The sequence below is a fragment of the Mus caroli genome, unplaced genomic scaffold (genome assembly GCF_978045245.1).
Source record: "Mus caroli unplaced genomic scaffold, Mus_caroli_1 scaffold_2, whole genome shotgun sequence".
Classification (NCBI taxonomy): domain Eukaryota; kingdom Metazoa; phylum Chordata; class Mammalia; order Rodentia; family Muridae; genus Mus; species Mus caroli.
In genome coordinates this window covers 122,661,849-122,682,708 of record NW_028227257.1, presented here as the reverse complement: position 1 = coordinate 122,682,708, position 20,860 = coordinate 122,661,849, and the positions used below count along the sequence as shown (strand labels likewise).

Sequence of the window (20,860 nt, the reverse complement as noted above, 5' to 3'; positions counted from 1 at the left end):
ATCTCTCTGTGTCTTAAGCCAGCCAAGGTGACAACTGAAATTAAGCATCATTGGGACTTTACTCATAACCAGCCTGGTCATAATAGGCCAGTGTCTTACAACTTTGACTTTACAATGAAAAGACCTGTGCATTTTAAAAAGACATATTACAAGACAACAAATCATTTCTACTTCCTGCTTCTCAGATATTCAGAATTTGGGGCAGTGATAGTTAAAATTGTCAACCTGATAGGGTATAGACTATCTAGGAGATGAGGCATGTCTCTGAGGAATTTTCTAGATTGGGATAACTAAAGTGGGAAGACCTCCTTTGAACATGGGTGGTCCTATTCTATAATCTGGTATAGAGGGATGTAGAAACAAAAGAACAAGCTAAGACCACCTTTTGTCTTTCTCTCTGCTTCCTGACTGCAGTCGATACATTGTGACCACAGGACTGGATTTGCTTTGCCATGACTTACCCACCATGATTGCACCCTCCAACTGTATCAAAAGTAAGCCATCTTTCCTTAAACTGCTTCTGCCGGATGACAGCAATTAGAAAAATGGATAGAAGAGGACTTCTGAGTGATTTAAAGGTCAAATCTATGAAGAAACTACTGGCCTTCCCATTTCCCAGAATTTCACAGAGTCTAGTCAAAGTCTTGGCACAATAGTCAAGCTATTGGTCCATGACTTAGTAAATACAGATTTGGGAGTGTGTCCTAATCCATTTAAGTTTCTATTTAATATTACCATAGACTGAGTGGTCTATACTCAATATGAATTAATTTCTCAAAAGAACAGATATGGTTTCTTCAAGAGTCCCTCTTGTTGGGCCCTCACATGGAGAAAGGGGCAAGGCATCTCACTGAGCTCTCTTATAAGGACACTAATCTAATATCTAAGGGCTGCTTCTCCCTTATCTCAGCACATTCCAAAGACTTTACTTGCTAATATCACCCTACTGGTGATTAAGGTTTCCACCTTGAATTTTGTGGGGACACAAACATTCAGATCATGGCAAAGTGCCCTGAATTTTTATAGGAATATTACAAAATGTGTCAGTCTATTAAGGATAAGAATGGGAGAAAAAAAAAGATGGACTAATGTAAAAAAGAGTAGCTGACCTACTTACTTACAAAGATTTCTGTACCTGTTGGTAGAAGCCTCCAAAATAGCTAAACACCCCTCTCTGGCAATTAGGCTATAAGATACCCCCTTCTTTAAGCCATTAACCTCTTAGAGCTGAAACATTAAGGTCAAGAATTAATTGCTCCAAGTAAGCACTCAAGTATCTGGGTACCACAGGGTTAATGAGTAAGAGTGCGGTAGGAGGGGTTACAAACCAGGAACACATGTCCTCTAAGTTAGTTTGCTTTCTATTTAATTGCCCTTAAAACACATACTCTCTCACATAGCACAGAAGGTGAGAGCTGAAGGAAGTTTGCTGGGTAATGGCTTGAAAGGTTTTCCTTCTGAGACATGGTGTTGAGTTACAGCATGCAGCGAACTGGGAGGAGAGAAGCTGCTGGCCGCAGCCCCAGCCTAGTCCCACGTTTTCTTGTTTTCTTGGGCTGGAAGGAAGATGGACATGAGCCCTCTGAGACAAGATGCAGTGAACTATCCTGCAGCCACAACTGACTGCTCCGGGAGCCACCTGGAGCCAGTGTGTACTAGGGTTTAGCCAGGGCCAGAGAGCGGGCACAAATGCTTTGCTGTGAAATGCCACGCAGGCAGAGAGTGACAGGCAGTCAGTAAGAGCTGAGCTTTTCTCCCTTGGACAGCTATTTCCTGCTAGGTTCTGAAGAGAGGGGCCTTGCTCCTACTGCTGCTGCTGTTGCTGCTACTACTGCTGCTGCTGCTACCTCAACTCTCTCTCTCCACTCCAGGTAAGCAGAGCGCAAGCTGCAAGTCAGCCTTTGTACGATGAACAAGATCCGAAAGTTTTTCCGAGGAAGTGGGCGAGTCTTGGCATTTATATTTGTAGCGTCAGTCATCTGGTTGCTCTTTGACATGGCAGCTCTCCGCCTCTCATTCAGTGATATCAACGCAGGGATACTCAAAGAAGATATCATAAGGAGGGAACATACGGGATTCAGAGTTGAGCCAGACCAAGAGAAGGTCCTTTACACCAGCATCCGAGGGATGGGGCTGCCTCGGAATGGAGTGTGGGGTAAGGAGAACTTTAGAAAATCTGAGAACCATGAACTTAAGGTTGAGGAGAATATGGACCAAGTCCAGAGGAAAGGGAAAATGCAGAACCTCCTGGGAAGGAGAAAGGCTGTGCCTTTGTGGCATCTTGCACATCTGCAAACCCTCCCAGTGACAATTCCCATGCAGAAGATCCAGGGGAGAGACAGCAAGCCTGAAGTCTCCTCCCAATACACGATGTCCAAGTGGATGACAGTGTTAGGGTCTGAGAAGACCCCATTCACAGCATCAAGAGGAGTTCCATTGACCAAAATAGCAGGACGTACAGAAACCTTCGATAAAGAACAAGAGGCCCCCCAAAATTATAATGTCAGCAGCAATACATCAAAGCAAGCATCTGAAAGGACCCTGAATGTGACCATCAGTGTCAGGACTGATAGATCAAAGCAGCAATCACAGACAGTAACAAAATTGAGGATGCACTTTGCCAGCCCACCAATCCTGAAATCTGAGGAAGTCACAGTCATAAAGAAAGCTGAGGCTCAGAGCAAAGACCGAAAACATGAAGCCCTTAAAGCGCTACCACTTCTTAAGTTCATTGCTGATATGGGTCATTTAAAGAACCAATCTACAAATGAGACACAGTTGGGAAGATTGCCAGAAGATGATGCGGCCAAAGTGGCGCCAGGGAAGAAACTTAATTTCTCTGAAAGTCATGTTGTGATTATAACTAAAGAGGAAGAACTGAAGACAGACACCAAAGAGGTACCTAATTCTAAAACCCAAACTGTGTTTCCTAAATTACTGGGTGGAAGTCCACATAATCAAATCCCCAGGAATCAAAGCAAGACATCATCCTCTCCCCTAGCTCTGAAGAAAGCAGTGTCTCAATCCAAGCCCACCATATCTGGGGGACTCCATACAGCAAGAAGCAACCTGACTGCCAAGGCCCCAACTGTGGGATACCAACAAAGCCATGCAAATATCCCTGAAAACCCTGGAATGCACCACGTGTTCAGAATTGATGTGACCCTTTCTCCAAGGGATCTCAATGCTCCAGGTCAGTTTGGGCGCCCTGTGGTTGTTCCCCCTGAGAAGAAGAAGGAGGCCGAGCAGAGATGGAAAGAAGGAAACTTCAATGTCTACCTTAGTGATTTGATTCCAGTGGACAGAGCCATTGAAGACACAAGGCCTGCTGGGTAAGACCCATTTCTCTTCTCTTTCACTGAGCTAAGGACTGTGCTCATGTACAGAAGGATTTTAATGCAATTCAATGTTGTGTGAATTTTGGCCACCTAGGGAATTAGCTTGACAGTAAATTATTTGATGGTAGCCAAATAGTCAACCCTACACATAGAGAAACATTCTGCTATCAGAGAAATATGCTCTCATTATATACTCACATCTCAGCTCCCTTCCTTAAATTTCATTTTCTTCCCTTTGTAAAATGACATGTGTTCACTACCCATTAATTAATGATGTACTTCTAATTACAATTTGATATTCAGTTCCCTAAGTCAAACCAGCCTGGAAGCTGGAATCCAAATGTCAGTTTGAACATGTGTAGTGTATATGCAATGACTTTTTTTTTTTTTTTTTTTTTTTGGCTGCTTCAGAAAATGTTTGTTTTGAACCTAGGTAGTTGGGACAGGGTTTTCGACAGGGTTCTCAGAAAGAAGGCATGTACAGGTGAACCTTTGTTTGGTAGCAACTCAATTCCTGATAATCTGTAGCTAAGTAGTAAAATGTAAAGCATATTTCCATTATAACAGTGAGAGTGGAAGTTTTCGTGTCAGTAGTTTTCAGTGTTTATAAGCTTGGCAGAAGTGTATTTGGGAAAGGTCAGTCTATATGCTAATAGGTGGCAGCCTAACTCTCCCTGAAATTAAATCTTAGAATAACAGTAAGTAGTGATGACTAGGACAAGAAAAGAGATGGTTGTCCTCTCAACTTAAAAGTACTTTTGTTGGTGAGAATAATACACATTTGTGCATTCTGCTACCCGGAGCAGTGATATTGGGAAAAATCCATCAACAACAAGCAGACACCTGTCAGAGCTTCAGGAGCACGCTAACAATGATCCTGACAGCAGAGTTTCTGCATTACAGGAACTTGCAAATACGAAAATGAACTTCGTGAGCCTGAGAAAGGAGGGGGCAGGCTTTGCAGCCAGACTTATTAGATGAGGGCTCTCTTTGGTGTATTGATAAGTAAGGATACTTGTAGCCATGTGTCCGCTACTACCCATTAATTAATACTGTAGCTCTGACTATAACCTGATGCTCAGTACTGTAAGCCAAGCCAGCCTGGAGCCTGGAGCCTGGAATGCACAAATGACAAGTTTGAGACTTTGAACATGTGTAGTACTTAAACAATGGCTTTCCTTGGCCTCTTCAGAAAATGTTTCTTTTGAACCTAGGTAGTTGAGGCAAGGTTTTTGATAGAGTTCTCAGAAAGAAGACATGTACAGATGAACCTGTACTCATGGTAAAAAAAAAAAAAAAAAAAAAAAAAAAGTGTATTCATTGTGTTGAAGAAGACAGTTCAGTCTCTTAGCCATTGACAAAGAGCTATTAGCCACGTACTGTTGCTTTGTCTAAACTAGGCACTGTACCATCCACGCTCCCATGGGTGATGGGATGCATCCATGAGAACACAATAACATTCCCAGAGAAGGAAACTGAGGCCCTAGGAATGTACATGTCTCAGATCATTGACCTAGTTCTTTGAAGAGAAGTTATTAAACTTCACATTCAAAATTCTCTTTCTCTCTCCTGTTTTTTGTGTATTATCTTCCAAAAAGAATTCTAAAATGTTAGACCAGTTTATTCCCTGAAATCCCACATGTCACAGTATTGAGCATTAGCTATAGTATTCCACAAGGAATTCAGGAAAAAAGTCTCTTTTTAGGCAGCTTTGTTTAACTATGCCCTTGGTGTTCAGCAGACTGTTACCAGCGTGGTGAAGAGTCAGGCAGGGCACAGGAGCACAGGTTCCAGCTCTAAGTAGTCAAAAAAGGATCAGTGTGTGAGGCCAAGAGCAAACACTAGTGCTATCACCCAGCTGATTTATTGAAGGCCCCTTGCCTTCCAGAGTTGTTAATTTATAATTTTGTTTGGGGGACCTGGAGTCCTGCAGCCTAGGAAGGTTACAATTAGACTCTGTCTTCTACAGGAGATTGTCCAGCTGCTGTTTCTGAAACTGACACGTGTGCTTGAGGTGATGACTCAGAGAACACGTACTCAAATCCCCTCCCTTGGGCTACACAAACTGCCTTGGATAAATATAGGTGTGTGTGGGTGTGTGTGTCTGGAAAACATACCTGGCTGATGGTCTGCCCCCAACTCCAGTCAGATGAAGACATTAGACACCAGGAAGTCTACGTTTGAAACCCTCAAAGGATTTCTGGTCCTTTTGAGCTGTTCTTCCTTAAAGGAGGATAAATCATTTTCTTTTCTTTTACTCACACTTGCAAACTGTGTGTTTGCATGAATATGTTTAGAAGAAAGTACAAATAAAAATATGTGGTGATTTTTTTAGTTAGGCAGAATTTGGAGCAAGGGTGTTTTATTGTAGCGTTTTTAAAGCTTTGATATTATTTTTCTTCAGCGTTGATCAAAATTATCTGAAATGTCTTATTCATGCATATAATAATGTTTTAGGTAATAAACTTTAGTCATCTTATAGAAAATTATTATAAAATATATTAATAAAATATGTACTTACTTGCGGGTGTATATGGGTAGGGTGCTATAAGAACCAGGCCTCATAATTAGCTGAAGTGCAGACCACTATAATCCTCAAATTTCAAAACTTTAGGAATAGTTTCCAGATGTTTATATTTTAAAACAAAACTGCTCTTATAGATTAACACAGTGCATGCCATATTATAACTTCCTTCTGAAATCAGATTGAAAAGGGATTAAAAGCCAGGATTTGCAACATTTCGATTTCATTTCCCTCAGCACAGATAATGACTAGTTTCTAGTTAACTTCTTACGGCTAAATTAACTTATATGCTAGGGCAAAGTTGACGTTGAGTAGAAGAGACAGGGTTGCCAGGACAACATCTCCTACTATAACCTTAAAGTCAGAATCTCTTTTATAAACCACCTATTCCAGATCTTTCTTTCCATATTCCAGAGAAACAGTTCTAAGATATTACACTATCTCAAGGTCTTAGGCAAAAACAAAGGACCCCTCTCTGACAACAGCACTGTTCACATTGTGTTCTCAGGGCTGTCTATGAGTCTCTTCCTGGTAGTAGAAATCTAGTCTGGTTCACGTGCTATGTTTCCCAAGACACCTCTAGATTCTCTCAAGGTGGGCCCTCAGCATTGGGGAGCCAATCTCATAATACTGAAAAACATATTTGTAGATTTGTAGTTCATTGATTGTGTGTGTGTGTGTGTGTGTGTGTGTGTAGGCTTGAGGTTGACCCTGCTCTCTGCTTCATTTATCGAGTCAGGATCTCTTGCATAACCCACAGCATACTGACCCAGCTGATCAACTTGCCCTGGGGATTCCATTTCTGCTTCCTCAGTAGTGATTCACAAGCAGGTAGGCACCACTCGGTGGATTCTGGGGTTCTAAGCTGTCATCCTCATGCTTGCATAGTAACTGATTTACCTACTGAGCCACCTCCCCAGCTCTCATGACTATGTTTTCTATACGTGATGCTCCTGACTATCACCTGTTTATTTTATTAGTTGATTTCTTCAGTCTCCCTCTGCGATCTGCTTACATGGCCTCACTATTTTTACCCTCACATGCTAATCCAACATTACACAAAATCTCAGTGTAGCAGATCTCGTTCTGGGCCATGACACAGCTCCAACCATTAAATTCCAATAGTGTTGAGTCTATGCAGCCTTCTCTTCACTAAATCATTTTGATTTCTCAGTAACAAGAACCTTAAGCATCTTTATGCCTTCACGCTGAAGTTCCAGGCTTCTGCCGAAACTTTTTTCAGTTTTACTTCAAACTCCCTGAGGGTACAGCATAGAGCTTCACATTCCAAAGATAAAAGTTGGCACAATGCTGACTTTATAAGCATATTTCTCTAAAGTTGGATTTTGAAAATGAATGCTACTAATAAACAAATCAATAAGAGGTATCAGTTCAGATGAAGCTTTTAATAAATCACCTCATAGATTCCTAATTGTGTCCTGATTTCTTGTGTTGAATATGCGGGGTATATTTTCATTTGACTTAAAGTATCTATATCCTGTCTTATACTATTAATTGATTCATGTTTATTCATTAGTTCATATTTTTATTCTTTTAGCTTTAATTTTAATGTTTTGACTTTCCAGCAAGGGAATTGCTTTTGTTTAGATATCTTTCATTCAAGAAATAAAACAGAATTTCATTTTCACCTAGACTATTTACATATAAAAGATACCCCCCAAAAAACCCAAACAAATGTTCTTTTGACAGTTACTTTAAACTATGATATTCAATCTTTTAAAAGTAAAAACCTTATAACTGAAGTCTTTGTACTTAGATCTTGAAGGTGTTTACACCAGTACTAATCAACATTCATACACATTTCACATGCACATATACCACATACAGCTCACACACACACACACACACAAACACACACACACACACACACACACCTGTTGCTGAGCTGAGGTGCTCCTCTCAAAATAGGGCCATTCTACTTGGAAAAGCCTATCTTTAAGCCTGAATCAATGGTTCGATAGAACTCCAAAAATGAACTTATTTTAAGAGTGCACTTCCTGAATTTGGACTTGGAGAAATATTTAAAAGAATTTTTTCCTCCAGCATTTAGTTGTCAAAATACAAAAAGAATTGGGGCTGGGGAGATAGATGGCTGAGCATTGAAGACTACTTATTGTTCTTGTGGAAGACACAGATCAAAAAAATCTAGCACTACATGATAACTAAAAACCATCTATAACTCAAGTACTGGGGAGTGAGTTGATGCCTTCTTCAGACATAGAGGGGTACCAGGTAGACACATGGTGTGTACACAGTCAAAACGCTCGTACACATGAAGCAAATTTTAAAAATCATTTTAAAAAAGCAACAAAGACTCATAATTTACTTATCTGTCTGCTGTGTTGCAACAGTGATCAACAGTCTATATTAATACTAGCAGTTCCTACAGAATTCTGTCAATTTCTCCCATAAAGCCATTATGTCTTTGCCACCTTAGTCCAGAGTCAGGACTGTTAGCCAATACTTTTTGGCAAACATGAGAAGCAAAAGATAGCACTGGGCATTTGCTACAAAAATGCCAAAATTACTAAGGGAAATTTTTCCAGAATCTTAATGTTGCCTGTAGGAAGCTGAAGAAAGCCACAGCTAAAGGAGAAGGAAGATGAGGAGGGAGACAAAGAGTAACTGACCATACATCCTCCCCATCTTACAGGCTTCTTGAACATTATCAGGCTGAGAGAAAGGAAAATGTTAAAGTCAAATAACATTCAAGATTTTATTTTTATATTGATGAATATTTGTCTTGGTGTGTTGGGGGTGATTTTGTGACTAATAGTTCCTGGAGAAATCATCTGTCACAGACAGGAGAAGCTGTGATATTTCCCAGCCAGAGAAGAACCCATCAGTTACAAGGGAAAAAAAAAAAACAGCACCTAAAAGGCTTCCTTCCTGATTTCATGCATGGAGGTGAAAGCACTTCAGCTGCATGTGTGTCTGTACATGCACGTGTGCATTTGTCAGTACACGTGTGTATATGAGAGGGCTCAGGGCTCTGTTTCATGAGAGAGAGAGAGAGACAGAGAGAGAGACAGAGAGAGAGAGAGAATATATATATATGTATAAATATATCATATACACACATATACATGTACATTACATATATGTGTGTGTGTGTGTGTGTATGTATATGTGTGTGTGTGTGTGTGTGTGTGTGTGTGTGTGTGTGCGTGTGTGTGTGTATGAAAGTAAGGAAAGTAAGAAAGAAACATTTTTAAAAAGCAGAAGCTAGACCATGGCACAGCAATGGTTAAATATGGCTGAGAGATATCTCTGAAGCCATCAGATGTCCCTCTTTGTCACATTCACCACTAACTTGAAAAAGAAAGACAGTCAAAGGAGGAAAATATAAAGTGCATTTTAGCCATTAATTCAAAGCAAAGAAAGCTATTACATGGGTCCTAATTACCATAACATGGAGGAAGTTAAAGCAGGTCAGAGCACATCCTCCCAAATGCTGCTCATGAGCTGGAAGGATGCTTGGGAGAACATAATGCGTAGGGTGCAGGACTTTGAATCAATTCACACAGCTTTCTCAGACATCTCAGCCATGATCAAATTCAACCACCAGCCTCATTTTATCAAATTCTCAATGTAATATTGCCCTGGGTCCTTCTGTCCCAGAACATAATTTCCTGTTGTCCTCCCTGGCTGACCTGTTCCAACAGAGCTTTCCAAAGAGAAGAATGAGTCTTCCGGCTTCCCCCACTAAGGCTAACAAAACTTAGGAAAAATAGCAATGTTTACAGACCTTGTTTTGTTTTCTTTCAAAACTAAATGGAGGAGTTTACACTTCCCTGGAAAAACATCGATACTATGCCAAACTCCAGTACCTTTAGATGGGCTTGCCTTTTAAATGTGAGGCACTGGCCACTTGAGAGAGTTGAGATGGAGAACTGATGTTTGCAACATTCTTGCCTTGAATTCTTATTTTTCCTAAGAAAAAAACATTTCAAGGTTGTTATGGTCACCATCACCCCAACTTTATCTACAGAGAAGCTGGGGCATTCTCATTATGGCAATAATTCAGGCAGTGGTCATTGACTTCATTGCATATTGCGTACCATACTTTATTGTTGGTCATAAGCCAGCAAATCAGGCCAGGCAGCTGGTACCCTTTATCTTTCATGCATGTTATCTCATTTGACTGCTACAACAGCCATGACAGACTGATAAAGTGTTGCATGTCACACACACACACACACACACACACACACACACACACTCAAAAAAAGTCAAGGGCTCACAGCTCAGAAGTGATGGGTTGTATACCAATGTTTAGATTTCTGATTTGCCATCACAAAGTACTAATTTCACCAGTCAGGTTCTTTCTGACCCCAACTAGTCTATTTCATAATAATATGTCTAAACCTCTTTGGTTTGTCATGGTTCTTTGTGAAGTGAAATCTGTGTCTTGATGAAACTCATAGGGCATGTTTATTAGACAGTGATACATGTATGTGAATATGTTATATGTGCTTATCTGTTTGATAATAAGCTCTTCAGAGCGGCACTAAGGATAAGAACCTGCCCTGTATGATTTATTAATGAGAAAAGTGAGGCTGGATAAAGGAAACAACTAGCAGATCCAAGAGCCATAAGATTCCCCAGCCTCTCATTTGAGTACTCTTTCCACCGGCTCCATAGCTTCCTTCTTTTTGATTCCTTATAGTCATGTGAGTTTTGGAAAAACTAGGACCTCTCTCTTCCTCATGTGTAGGCCAGAGGTGAAAAGGAAAATCTCAGGAAATAATGACAATGGCTGAAGAGCCCAAGGTGACAACCTGTATGCCAGAACAGGTGTGAGCAGTGACTAGCCCAAGGTTACACGCAGTAGGGCGGGCCAGAAACATGGCCCACAAATGCCCGGCCCTCCTCCAGGATTATTTTTACCCTAGAACTCCACCATCTTAACTCCTGCCTCTATCCCAGTTTCACCCTGACAGCTGCCCGCTCAAAATAGACTATTGTTAACATGGCAAGTGTTAGTGCTGGGGGGATGTATTTGGGAGCCCAAGCCCGTTCTTTCTGATGACACACTCTTGCCTCAGCACCTGCAGCATCTCCAGGCTAAAAGCTTTAGTGGGAAGTGGGGGAGTGGACCTGGACATTCTCAGTCAGGTGATTTTAACCAAATGTCAAGGATCATTTACCCTAAAAAAAGAACAAATCACAAAAGTAAAATCTTCATATCCCTATACCCTCTTATCAGCGGGAGGCAAAAAGGCCCAAATAATTTTAAGGTCTTAGGAAAGAAAGTAATTCCAGACAGAACATCTCAGCTGGTCACTTGATTCTCCTGATGCTCCTGAAGATATCAGAGTGTAGAGAATGAAGGGCACTCAAGGCTCCCATGGAAGCTAGAGTTGAATTGCAAATAGAAGTTGAAACATATTCTTTCGACCTTCTGTTCAAACCCATAAAGACTGAGATTTGACCTTCATGATGTGTTTTGCTTCTGCTGGAATAATATGAAAAATTCATAGAAATGAATGAATGTTATCATTCCCTCAGTGTTCTGATTTGAAGCCGTCTCTATTTGATAGGCTCCATTCAAATCAAGTCAGTGGCCAAGGACTGAGCACACAGAAGCTGAGGAGGTAAACCATCAGCATTGGAGTCTCATGATAAATGAACGAGCACTTGGTAGATTTAGATTAAATATGGCCCGGGACTGGCCAGTGCTTTGAGTAAGAACCTGTGAGTCAAGATAGAGAGATTTTGAGTTCTCACAAAGGCTTTTCAGTGTGAAGCTTGCCTAGTCTTTTTTTTTTTATATCCATTGTTTCATGAACCCTGCATTGCTGTCCTGTGAGGCAAACATCATAGTCTTCATCCTAAAATCGAATGATCTGAAGTTAGGAAGATTAAGCATCATGCTGATGCTCAGATAGCCTGACGGTGCCACAAAGGGCTAAAGTGAGCTCTTTATTGTCCTTTCACATCCATATTCCTGATTGTAATATAGTTATGCATCCGCTCTTTCAGGATGGTGAAATTCCTCACATTTGGGTCCCCAGTAATCTGTAGTCTTGGATTTCTTCTATAGCGATCCAAACCTAGACTCCCCTAAGCAAAACAGTTTGAGTCATTTTAAGCAGAGAACCAGACTTGGAGATTCTAAATACCTAGTTTGTGTAATAAGTGATCATTTAGAAAACAGTCATACATTCTTAATCTTAAAAAAAAAGTTCACAAAACTAAATATCATGAACATAGATTAGACTTTAGTGGCAATTCCCCATCCTGCAAAAGTATCAGAAATCAAGACTCTGGCAAATCAAAACAAAGATAATTCAGTTTACTTGGGTTAGTGGAGAATAATTTGAAGTGGTTCTATACCCTATAGAATCTAGAGGAAATTGGATGGCTGTCACTACTTTTATCTGGATTAAGTGTTACTAATGCTGAGAGCTGACTGGTCTGACCTGTTTGCCTGTGAATAAACAACAAAAGACCTGGTTTGTTATACACTTGGCACATGTTTAAGCTGTTTACTGCTATAGCAGATTCTAAAAGTGTGTGACCTAACACTACCCAGTTTCTGGATGTGAAAGAACAATGAAGAGCTCACTTTAGCCCTTTGTGGCAACTGACAGGCTGTCTGAGCATCAGCATGGTGCTTAATCTTCATAACTTCAGATCACTCGCTTTTAGGACGAAGGCTATGATTTTTGCATCACAGTTATAAGCAAAAGAAAGTCTTCTAAATGTATATCTAGGAGAGAGTCCTTTGTATTCCAGAACATTCTGAGCTACCTTATGCCAATAAAGCAAAGCAAATTACTGGTTCCTGCTTTCCCATTGGAAATCTGGATTTCAGTTACATCACAGGAGAAGGGATTACAACTACATTCCAACATTTTCAGGAGGAGAAGTACTTTTTCGATGTAAAGAAATTATATATTGATTTTACATGACTATATTACACAAGTTCTACATGACTATATTACACAAATAGTTTTCTGTCTCTTTGTAAAGGTTTCTTACAAAATAGTCTACAAAACTCTGTCTGTTCCTGCATCTGACCTGGACTAATTACTCTAATAACAGTCTCACCCAGTTCCTTCTCAGTGGACTATGGCCTCATCACTCCAGTCTTTTCTGCTGAGCACCACAGCTTCTGAGAATTGGAACCTTATCTTAGAAATGTAAGATGCCTTAGAAAATACATTTCAGAATTTACTGTTTCTATTACCCAATTGTCCTGCAACTGTTGTTGACTATGCAATCAACAACAATTTTTATTAATCCTTGACATTCCTGCAATTGGGGGCTTTCCGTGTTCTAATTCTTTTCTAAATTTGATTATCAATCTTTAATTCATAGGAAACTATTACAACTAATATTTTATGTATTTATGCAAAAATTATAAACATATAAAAGCTCCAAACATGGTTTTTAAAAGAAATCGAGAAAGGAACAAGAGAGTAAATGGCTAAATTAATATTTCTCTACAAGAGAGTAAATGGCTAACTTAATATTTCTCTAAGTTATAACTAACCTACTTTTGAGTTAGGGGAGAGGAAGTCCCACATTTAAAACAAATATGTATGCTCCCCTCTAAAAATGATAACTATTTTGTACTTTAAGTTGTTAAGTTCTTGGGGCAAATTAATGGACATGTCCCTTTAAAGATGTATTTACTTCCTAACTCCCACAGTCTGAAACAATTCCTTACATAACAAAAAAGTGAATTTTGTGTAATAAAACCTGTAGCCATTAAATAGAAGACATAGTCCGGTGGAATTTGGGCAATCATGATTGAAACACCTGGATTGCTTGTGTTGAAGATGTCAATATAAACTGTGGATGCTAAGGATGTTTGTGAGGATCAGAAAAAAAAAGTGAGGCAGAGAAAGTTCCTATCACCCTTGTGGACTGTGGACACTTATGTAGTCATGAAAAGATATTGTTAAAAATATGGGCTTGGAAAGTGTTTCTCCTGATGGCTTGCAAGGATTCAGTAGCAGCTGGCTGGGAACTGGAGAAGAGGTAATGTGTGTTACAGAGTGGCAAGGAGCTTGACTAAATTGTGTATTATAACACATAAAAATGAAACAGAAATTGGAGGTGATGAACTTGGGCACAGCATTGAAGGTGTGACCTAGTATCTTCTTTCTGCTCATAGCAAAATGCAAGGAAAGATAGATAAATTAGGAGAAACTTTGGAGCAGAAATCTTAGCTATTATAGCAACCACAGGTAATTAATATAATCCTTGAATATAGTCAGGCATGCTCATACTTTACAGAAATTCCAATGCGGGTGTTCTTTGTACAGAATAACATTAATTTAGACAGTCTTTTATTTTACATTAACATTAGAATCAGATTAAGGCATCTGATTGAAATGTGTTATTTTGACCTTACAGCACCTGAAAATGTAGTCCATGTTCATTTTAGCCCTGTAATATTTTATTAAGTTTAATCATATATTATGAGGAGACTGAATTAGCTTTAATGTAGGAACTTACATTCCCAAATGCATGGGTAAGTGAACTGTGAGTTATTCTTTGCCTCTTGTTTTGTTTATGACAAAAAAATCTCAATTTCTGTGCAAACTTTTTGCATCGGTTTACTGGAGTTGAAGTTGGGTACAATTCTCTAAGCCTTTTGTATATTATGTTAACCAATCACTTTAGGAAAAGACTGAAATTAGAGACCATGGTGAGTTTCCTTGTATTTCTTATGAACAAGCTCTGTATCAGATATATATTTAACCAAGACAGGTTTTTAATCTATGCTTTGTAGTTGGCAAATTAAAGTTCAAAGAAGTTATGCAATTTCTTCAAGCTAGTAATTTGGGATAAGTGATATGCAACCATATGTTTATTTAATTCCCAATCCAAACTCCATTAGTACAGAAAAACCATGGACCACTGAAATGAAAACCACATCATTTTACATTCCCATGCACATAATAACCAGGGAAATGATGCTGGGGGAGTCACTGATCATCTTGTGCTTCTTTTGCATTATTTAAAGAAGTGTGTGATAATATATTACAAAATTGCATCTCAAGCAATTGCCATGATATTGAATTAAATTGTGTTCACAGCAATACATTGACAACCATAAACAAAGGACAAGTAATATTGTTTAACTATAGCATTTACTTTTTATCTGTGTCTTACTCATTAAATTAACAAAAGTGATCCATGGTACTTGACAGACCCTCTGGTTCTCACAAATGCTGTATCTGCTGATAGCTATGTTTATTCTGGGAATCTAAACTTCTATGGTTACCTCTAGGGCCAAGTTAGACCAGAGTTTCAGTCCCGGATCTGGAACTTACTAATCACATAACCAAGAGCCATCTGTCCAAGACTTCGGCCATTTGTCTGTTAAAAAGGGAAAGAGGCATGGGTCCTATACTGAAATAAGGCAGAGTACTTAAGTATTTATGCACACGCACCACTGATTATTATTTTACTAAGAGGAGGTGTGTTAGTAGAAGGGCAAATACAATTTGGACAATCTCACTAGGAGCTATCCTGTAACAGTGGCACAAGCCAGATACAGAAAATGCTACAAGGAGGTAGCCATGAGCTACAGAGGCTGTAGGAGACCCTGTCCAGGTGCAGACCACAAAGCACCTGCTCCCTCTCTCCCTCTTAGCCTGGCTATCCTTTCCACGCCAGCAGAATGACTTCAAGTATGGCTACTCTGCAGCAGTCACAGCAAGAACCTTTCAAATAGAGAAGTGGGAGAGGATGCAATTATTTGGTACATATACATTGTACCAAAAAACAAATAAACAAACAAACAAACAAACAAACAGAAAAACCTTTCATATGCTGAGTGGAGTGAAAGATAGCTCTTTTGCCATTTGGCAGATGGTTATTTATACAGTTATAAACTACTTAGTGACACTAATGCAGAAAGTTCTCTTCTGGTATATAATTTAATAATGATAACAAGAGCTACTGTTTAGTAAATGCCTGTGCCAGGAACCATGGTAAATTGTTTCTATGATGATCAAAGAAACTCTGAAACTCTAAGAGGATGAAAAAAACATCCTTTTTACTGCAGTGTTATACCTCCAAAGGACGCATCACGTCTGCCATTGTTAGTTCTTTTAACAAATGCTATTGCCCATGCATATGACAAAATGAACATGGTACTCCAATAAACTGCTAGTGTGTGTGTGTGTGTGTGTGTGTGTGTGTGTGTGTGTGTGTGTGTGTGTTTGTGTACAGATTATTCAGGACCCTTTGAGAGTTCAGTGGCATATTTCTTGTACTGTGCTTATATCCTGGCCCAGGTGTGCAGAGCAACTAGTTCACAATGACCTCCCAACCACCAGCATCATCATGTGCTTTGTAGATGAGGTGTGGTCCGCTCTACTGAGGTCCGTGCACAGCGTCCTCAACCGCTCCCCTCCACACCTCATCAAGGAGATTCTGCTGGTGGATGACTTCAGCACCAAAGGTAAGAAAACCTTCTTGGATTCTTCCTGCAAAGCTAAAAGCTTGATGGAAGGCAATAGAGTTTTGTTTCGCGGGTAATTAGCTTTAGTATTTGTAAGTGCCAAACTATTGTTTCATGTGCAGCCATAAAGTATGAATCCAAGCACCATTCATATATTACTAATTGAAGCTGGAGGGATGGCTCCACGGTTAAAAGCACTGACTCTTCTTCCAGAGGACCTGGGCTCAACTCCCTGCATTGACACAGCAGCACAAAACTATCTGTAACTGAAGCTCCAAGGGGGATCCAATGCCCTTTTCTGGCCTCAACAGGCACTGCATGTGTGTAGTACATAGATGCACATGTAGGCAAAACATTTGAACACATCACAAATCCATCTTTAAGAATGTCACTGATCATTCAGGGGTCTGCTGTGTTGAATGTTTCAGCCATTGCCATTGGGACCTACCTGCTTTGCAGGAGTTATTTCCATGCTGTGACTCCCCTAGGTGGTCATCTGAGTTCAGAAGATGATGAACAATTAATTTTTCATGGAGCAAAGTCCACCTTGTTTATGAAATTATTTTTTCTAGTCAGTAACCACATATAAACTCTATGGAAAGCAAAGAGATGGAAACCCCTCGACTCCTCCTGAAGAGGAAGAAGAAGGCACATTTCAAAGGCTCAAAAAGATAGCTGTTCTAGAGTAGTCTGGAAGCAAAAGCCACCCCAGTTTTTAAGATTCCATTTATTTCCATTTGTTACATGAAAGGCTTTTGCTCTTTGAATTACCAAAGTATCTCTGTGTGCAGGAAGTCATATAGGGCCAGCAACGCCCCAAAGAGAATTCCCAAAATGTCCCACACTTTTTGAATTAGGAAAAACACTTGGGTGGTGATGTTAGAGAGACAGCTGAACCTTGATCTGTAAGTGATGTATGTGCTGTCTTTGCCCTACTGTTACCACCATAGCCACAGTGAGCTTAAGCAACTGGAGGATGCCAGAAGAGAATGGGAAATGCTAATGAGTGACTGGGATACCACACACAGAAGTAGCAGCCAGCCACCAAAGCAAGACAATCCCTTTGATGAGGAACAGAGCCTGTTTTTGTTTTCTTGGTTTATTTTTGTTTGTTTGTTTTTGTGGACCCTGAGACTTGTACAGTTTCAGGGTTCTCTTTAAGAAACACACACACACACTCACACACACTTAGTAGGAACTATGCTGTAAATATATTCCAGGAAAATCAGAGTAATACCACATACCTGTGACCCTAGTACCCAGGAGCAGAAGTCGGGGAATCAGCGTTCAAGTTCAGCCTGGGCTATATTGTAATAATTCAGACTCAAAAAAGAAAGAAAATATGGAAGCCATTCCTACCCAGTGTATAGTTGTCAAAGCCACAGAAGTGACTGTAACTATATCCTTAAACATCTCTAAAATGTTCCTTAGCTGAACCCTTTTACAGCCAACTAAAAAGCAACGACGTTCTAAAATGAGCTGAAGTCCTAAGTCCTGTGACCAAATCTCTTGTGGGCCAGGGCTGGAAATTGATTAGGCAGAACTGTTCCTATGAGCACAGCAGATTACAGTCACTTACACCGCATCTCAGGCTGATTTCTTCAAGCTGTACACCAACCAGTCAGGGCTGATTTTCTTCCCATGATGAGAATTCCATGCTAGGAAACTGCCCACAGTTACTTTAACCAAGCAAGCCCTTCTTCAAAATGGAGACTCCAGCAGCATGCTGTCTTATGTAAATATAGTACTCGAGTTGTTGCTCTGTCCTATGATCCCTAAATGTACTCAATAACTCCTTCATCACCACGAAGTGTTAGTGGACATGATAACTCTTAGCCAACCAAAATTGTACTGTTTTCTTAAAATTTTTTTCAAATTTATACACTCAAGTGAGGCTCCTATCTTGGATTTGAGAGATTGGTTAGTTTAGAATATTGAACCCATGTTAAAATATTTTCAGTAAGATGACATCAAATAAAATTATGGGCCCAAAGATAAAATTTGCCAACTAGAATGACATCATAGTTTTGGATTTGAAATTGCAAAAATGTTCCTGGTTAATTAAAGTATTTTGGGTTTGTTCTTATCCTGATATAGAATACCTAAAAGCTGATTTGGATAAATACATGTCTCAGTTTCCAAAAGTTCGGATTCTTCGCCTGAAGGAGAGACATGGCTTGATCAGAGCGAGACTGGCTGGGGCACAGAACGCAACAGGTAAGAAACTGCCCTACCCCCAAAACTGGGTTTATCACAATTTTGCTTTAATTTATAATGTTTTTCAAACAAATACAGAATATGAAAGAATATAACCAGAAATACCCACATGTTCTTCTTGTGTGCATATTAATATCTCACCATGTGACATGAAATATACACAGAGAGAGAGACAGAGGGGGTGGTCATATTACCTGCTTTTTCTGAACCTTTCAAAAGAAATTTAGAGAGAGCATAACAACATGGACCCATGGCACTATACACCTAAGTTTTCCCTGGACATTATAGAAAAAAAAAAAAAAAAAGGGGGTGTGTGTGTGAGATTCTCTTAAATAAGTATACTTTTATATTGAAAAACAGCAAATACCTATAAATGTTCTTGTCAACTTTTCTCATTATTCCCAGTCTTTTTCTTTTCTTCTTTCTTTTTTTTATCTTTTAATGGAATTGTTTGTTTATTTTATGTATATAAGCACACTGTACCAAACCAGAAGAGGGCATCAGATCCCATTACAGATGGCTGTGAGATACCACATGGTTGCTGGGAATTGAACTCTTGAACTCTGGAAGAGCTGTCAGTGCTTTTATCCACTGAGCCATCTCTCTAGCCCATTCCCAGTGGTTTTTGAATTCAAGATCTTTTTACAAAGTGAGTGCCAGGACAGCCAGGGCTACACAGAGAAACCCTGTCTTGAAAAACCAAAAAAAAAAAAAAAGATCTTTTTATATTTCACACTCTTTGGTAATTTTGGCTATTGGTTAGTTTAGTTATTTTAGTTTCCCAGTCTAGTCTCCTCATACCTTGCATTGGCATTTTGTTGCATTACTTTAATATTTCAGACAATGTCAATGTATTTGTACAATTGATCATGTTCTAAATTTTTGGTTCTCATGTTACCTGTAAGGTAAATGATTTGCATATGGTCAATATATACAGTTTGACCACAGGTCACAGCAGTTGCCTATTTTGTGTTTCTTCCTATACTGTTAGACTATTCTACTATTCAGTTGTAATGAGTTAGGATATTAACAACTAGACCTCTCCTATGGGGATTGGAAGAAACTTATGGGTTAATCCTCTATTTCAGAAGATTAACCTAATGCTCACATATTTCACACAGGGATTTAATATACACTATCATCCCTTGCTTGTACTGCTTGTATAGTCCCACATTAGAATGTGGGACTATAAAACAGCTTCCCCCTTTTTTTCAAAAAATTGCTTGGTTTTTTTTTTAAAGCTGGCATTTGTATGTAGTAAAGACATCTCTTCCAGATCCTGTCTCTTTTCCTCTCCTGTCTTCTTTTCTACCCATCTCTTGTCCTACTCTTCCCCTAACCTTCTCTCCCATCAAATGCCCCTTCAACTCTGGTTCTGTAGATAATGCCTGCCATTCTCTCAAGCTGGTTAGTAGGAATGGAGGTGCCTGCAGCCAAACACCGAAGTCCAGAGTCTACATTCTCATTTACTACACTCGTTCTTGCTTGTGGGCACTTAGTGACCACTCTTCATCTGGTAGTTCTGGCATTGCCCGTGTCGATCAGCTTGGAGAAAATAAATTCTCATGATAGTCTTATTTCCTTGTAACTAGACCCCCAAAATGTTCTTATTATCCCATTGCTAAAAGTGCTGATCCCTTTGTGTATTAGTATGGGGTCTCTAGATGACAAGAACGGGTAGACTGAACATATAGTAAGGGGAGAGATAATAGGTTGTCTTACACAACCCAGTCTGGGTACTCCAACAATGGCTGACAAATACAAGAGTCTGAGAACACAGTCTCAGCCTGCCACTGAGGATCTAAAGAATTCCTGGAGAGTAGTTTGTTGTTGTACTACTGACTTTTCCTGGGGAGATAAAACACCAAATCTACTCCCCTCAGATAGGGAGCCCACAAAGTATGGATACCACCAAAATCCAACTTCATGAACATATGGAATGTTATCAGTGTTATTTACAGGTTTGGGATGAGAAGTTACACACAGGAGCAGAAATAGCTCAAAGACAGTTGTATCGCCAAAGCTCAACCCAGAGATGGCTGAAAGCTAGGGACTTGGAGCATGCTGCACACCTGCAGGGAGTTCAACAGGTTGGAGAGCAGCCTTTCCTGGTGTCTCAATTGGTCTGAGCCTCTTCCAGACAGGGCAACTGGTCTCTACTTCTTTCAGGCAGCTGGATTTGTCTGAGTCTCCTCTAAGCAGGTTTTTCTATCTGTGTACCTTTGTTTTACAGATAGGAAGGGGCTAGTGAGTCTAATCAATTTCAAAGCCTTCTTGAAGCTATTTGAGTTGTTTAATGCTCTCCTGCAGTATTTTAACCACTCCCCCCTT

At 39.7% G+C, this 20,860-nt stretch overlaps 1 protein-coding gene across 1 annotated transcript in view; it reads left to right on the top strand.

Annotated features, from left to right (window-relative positions):
* Window positions 1-1,583: 1,583 nt before the first annotated feature.
* Window positions 1,584-20,860, top strand: part of Galnt5 (polypeptide N-acetylgalactosaminyltransferase 5) — a 40,608-nt gene continuing 21,331 nt past the window's right edge. Inside the window, exons 1-3 of the mRNA XM_021156268.2 lie at window positions 1,584-3,332; window positions 16,146-16,312; window positions 18,410-18,529. Coding sequence (XP_021011927.1) covers window positions 1,909-3,332; window positions 16,146-16,312; window positions 18,410-18,529 — 1,711 coding nt within the window. The 5' untranslated portion in view covers window positions 1,584-1,908. The remainder of the gene's footprint in view (window positions 3,333-16,145; window positions 16,313-18,409; window positions 18,530-20,860) is intronic.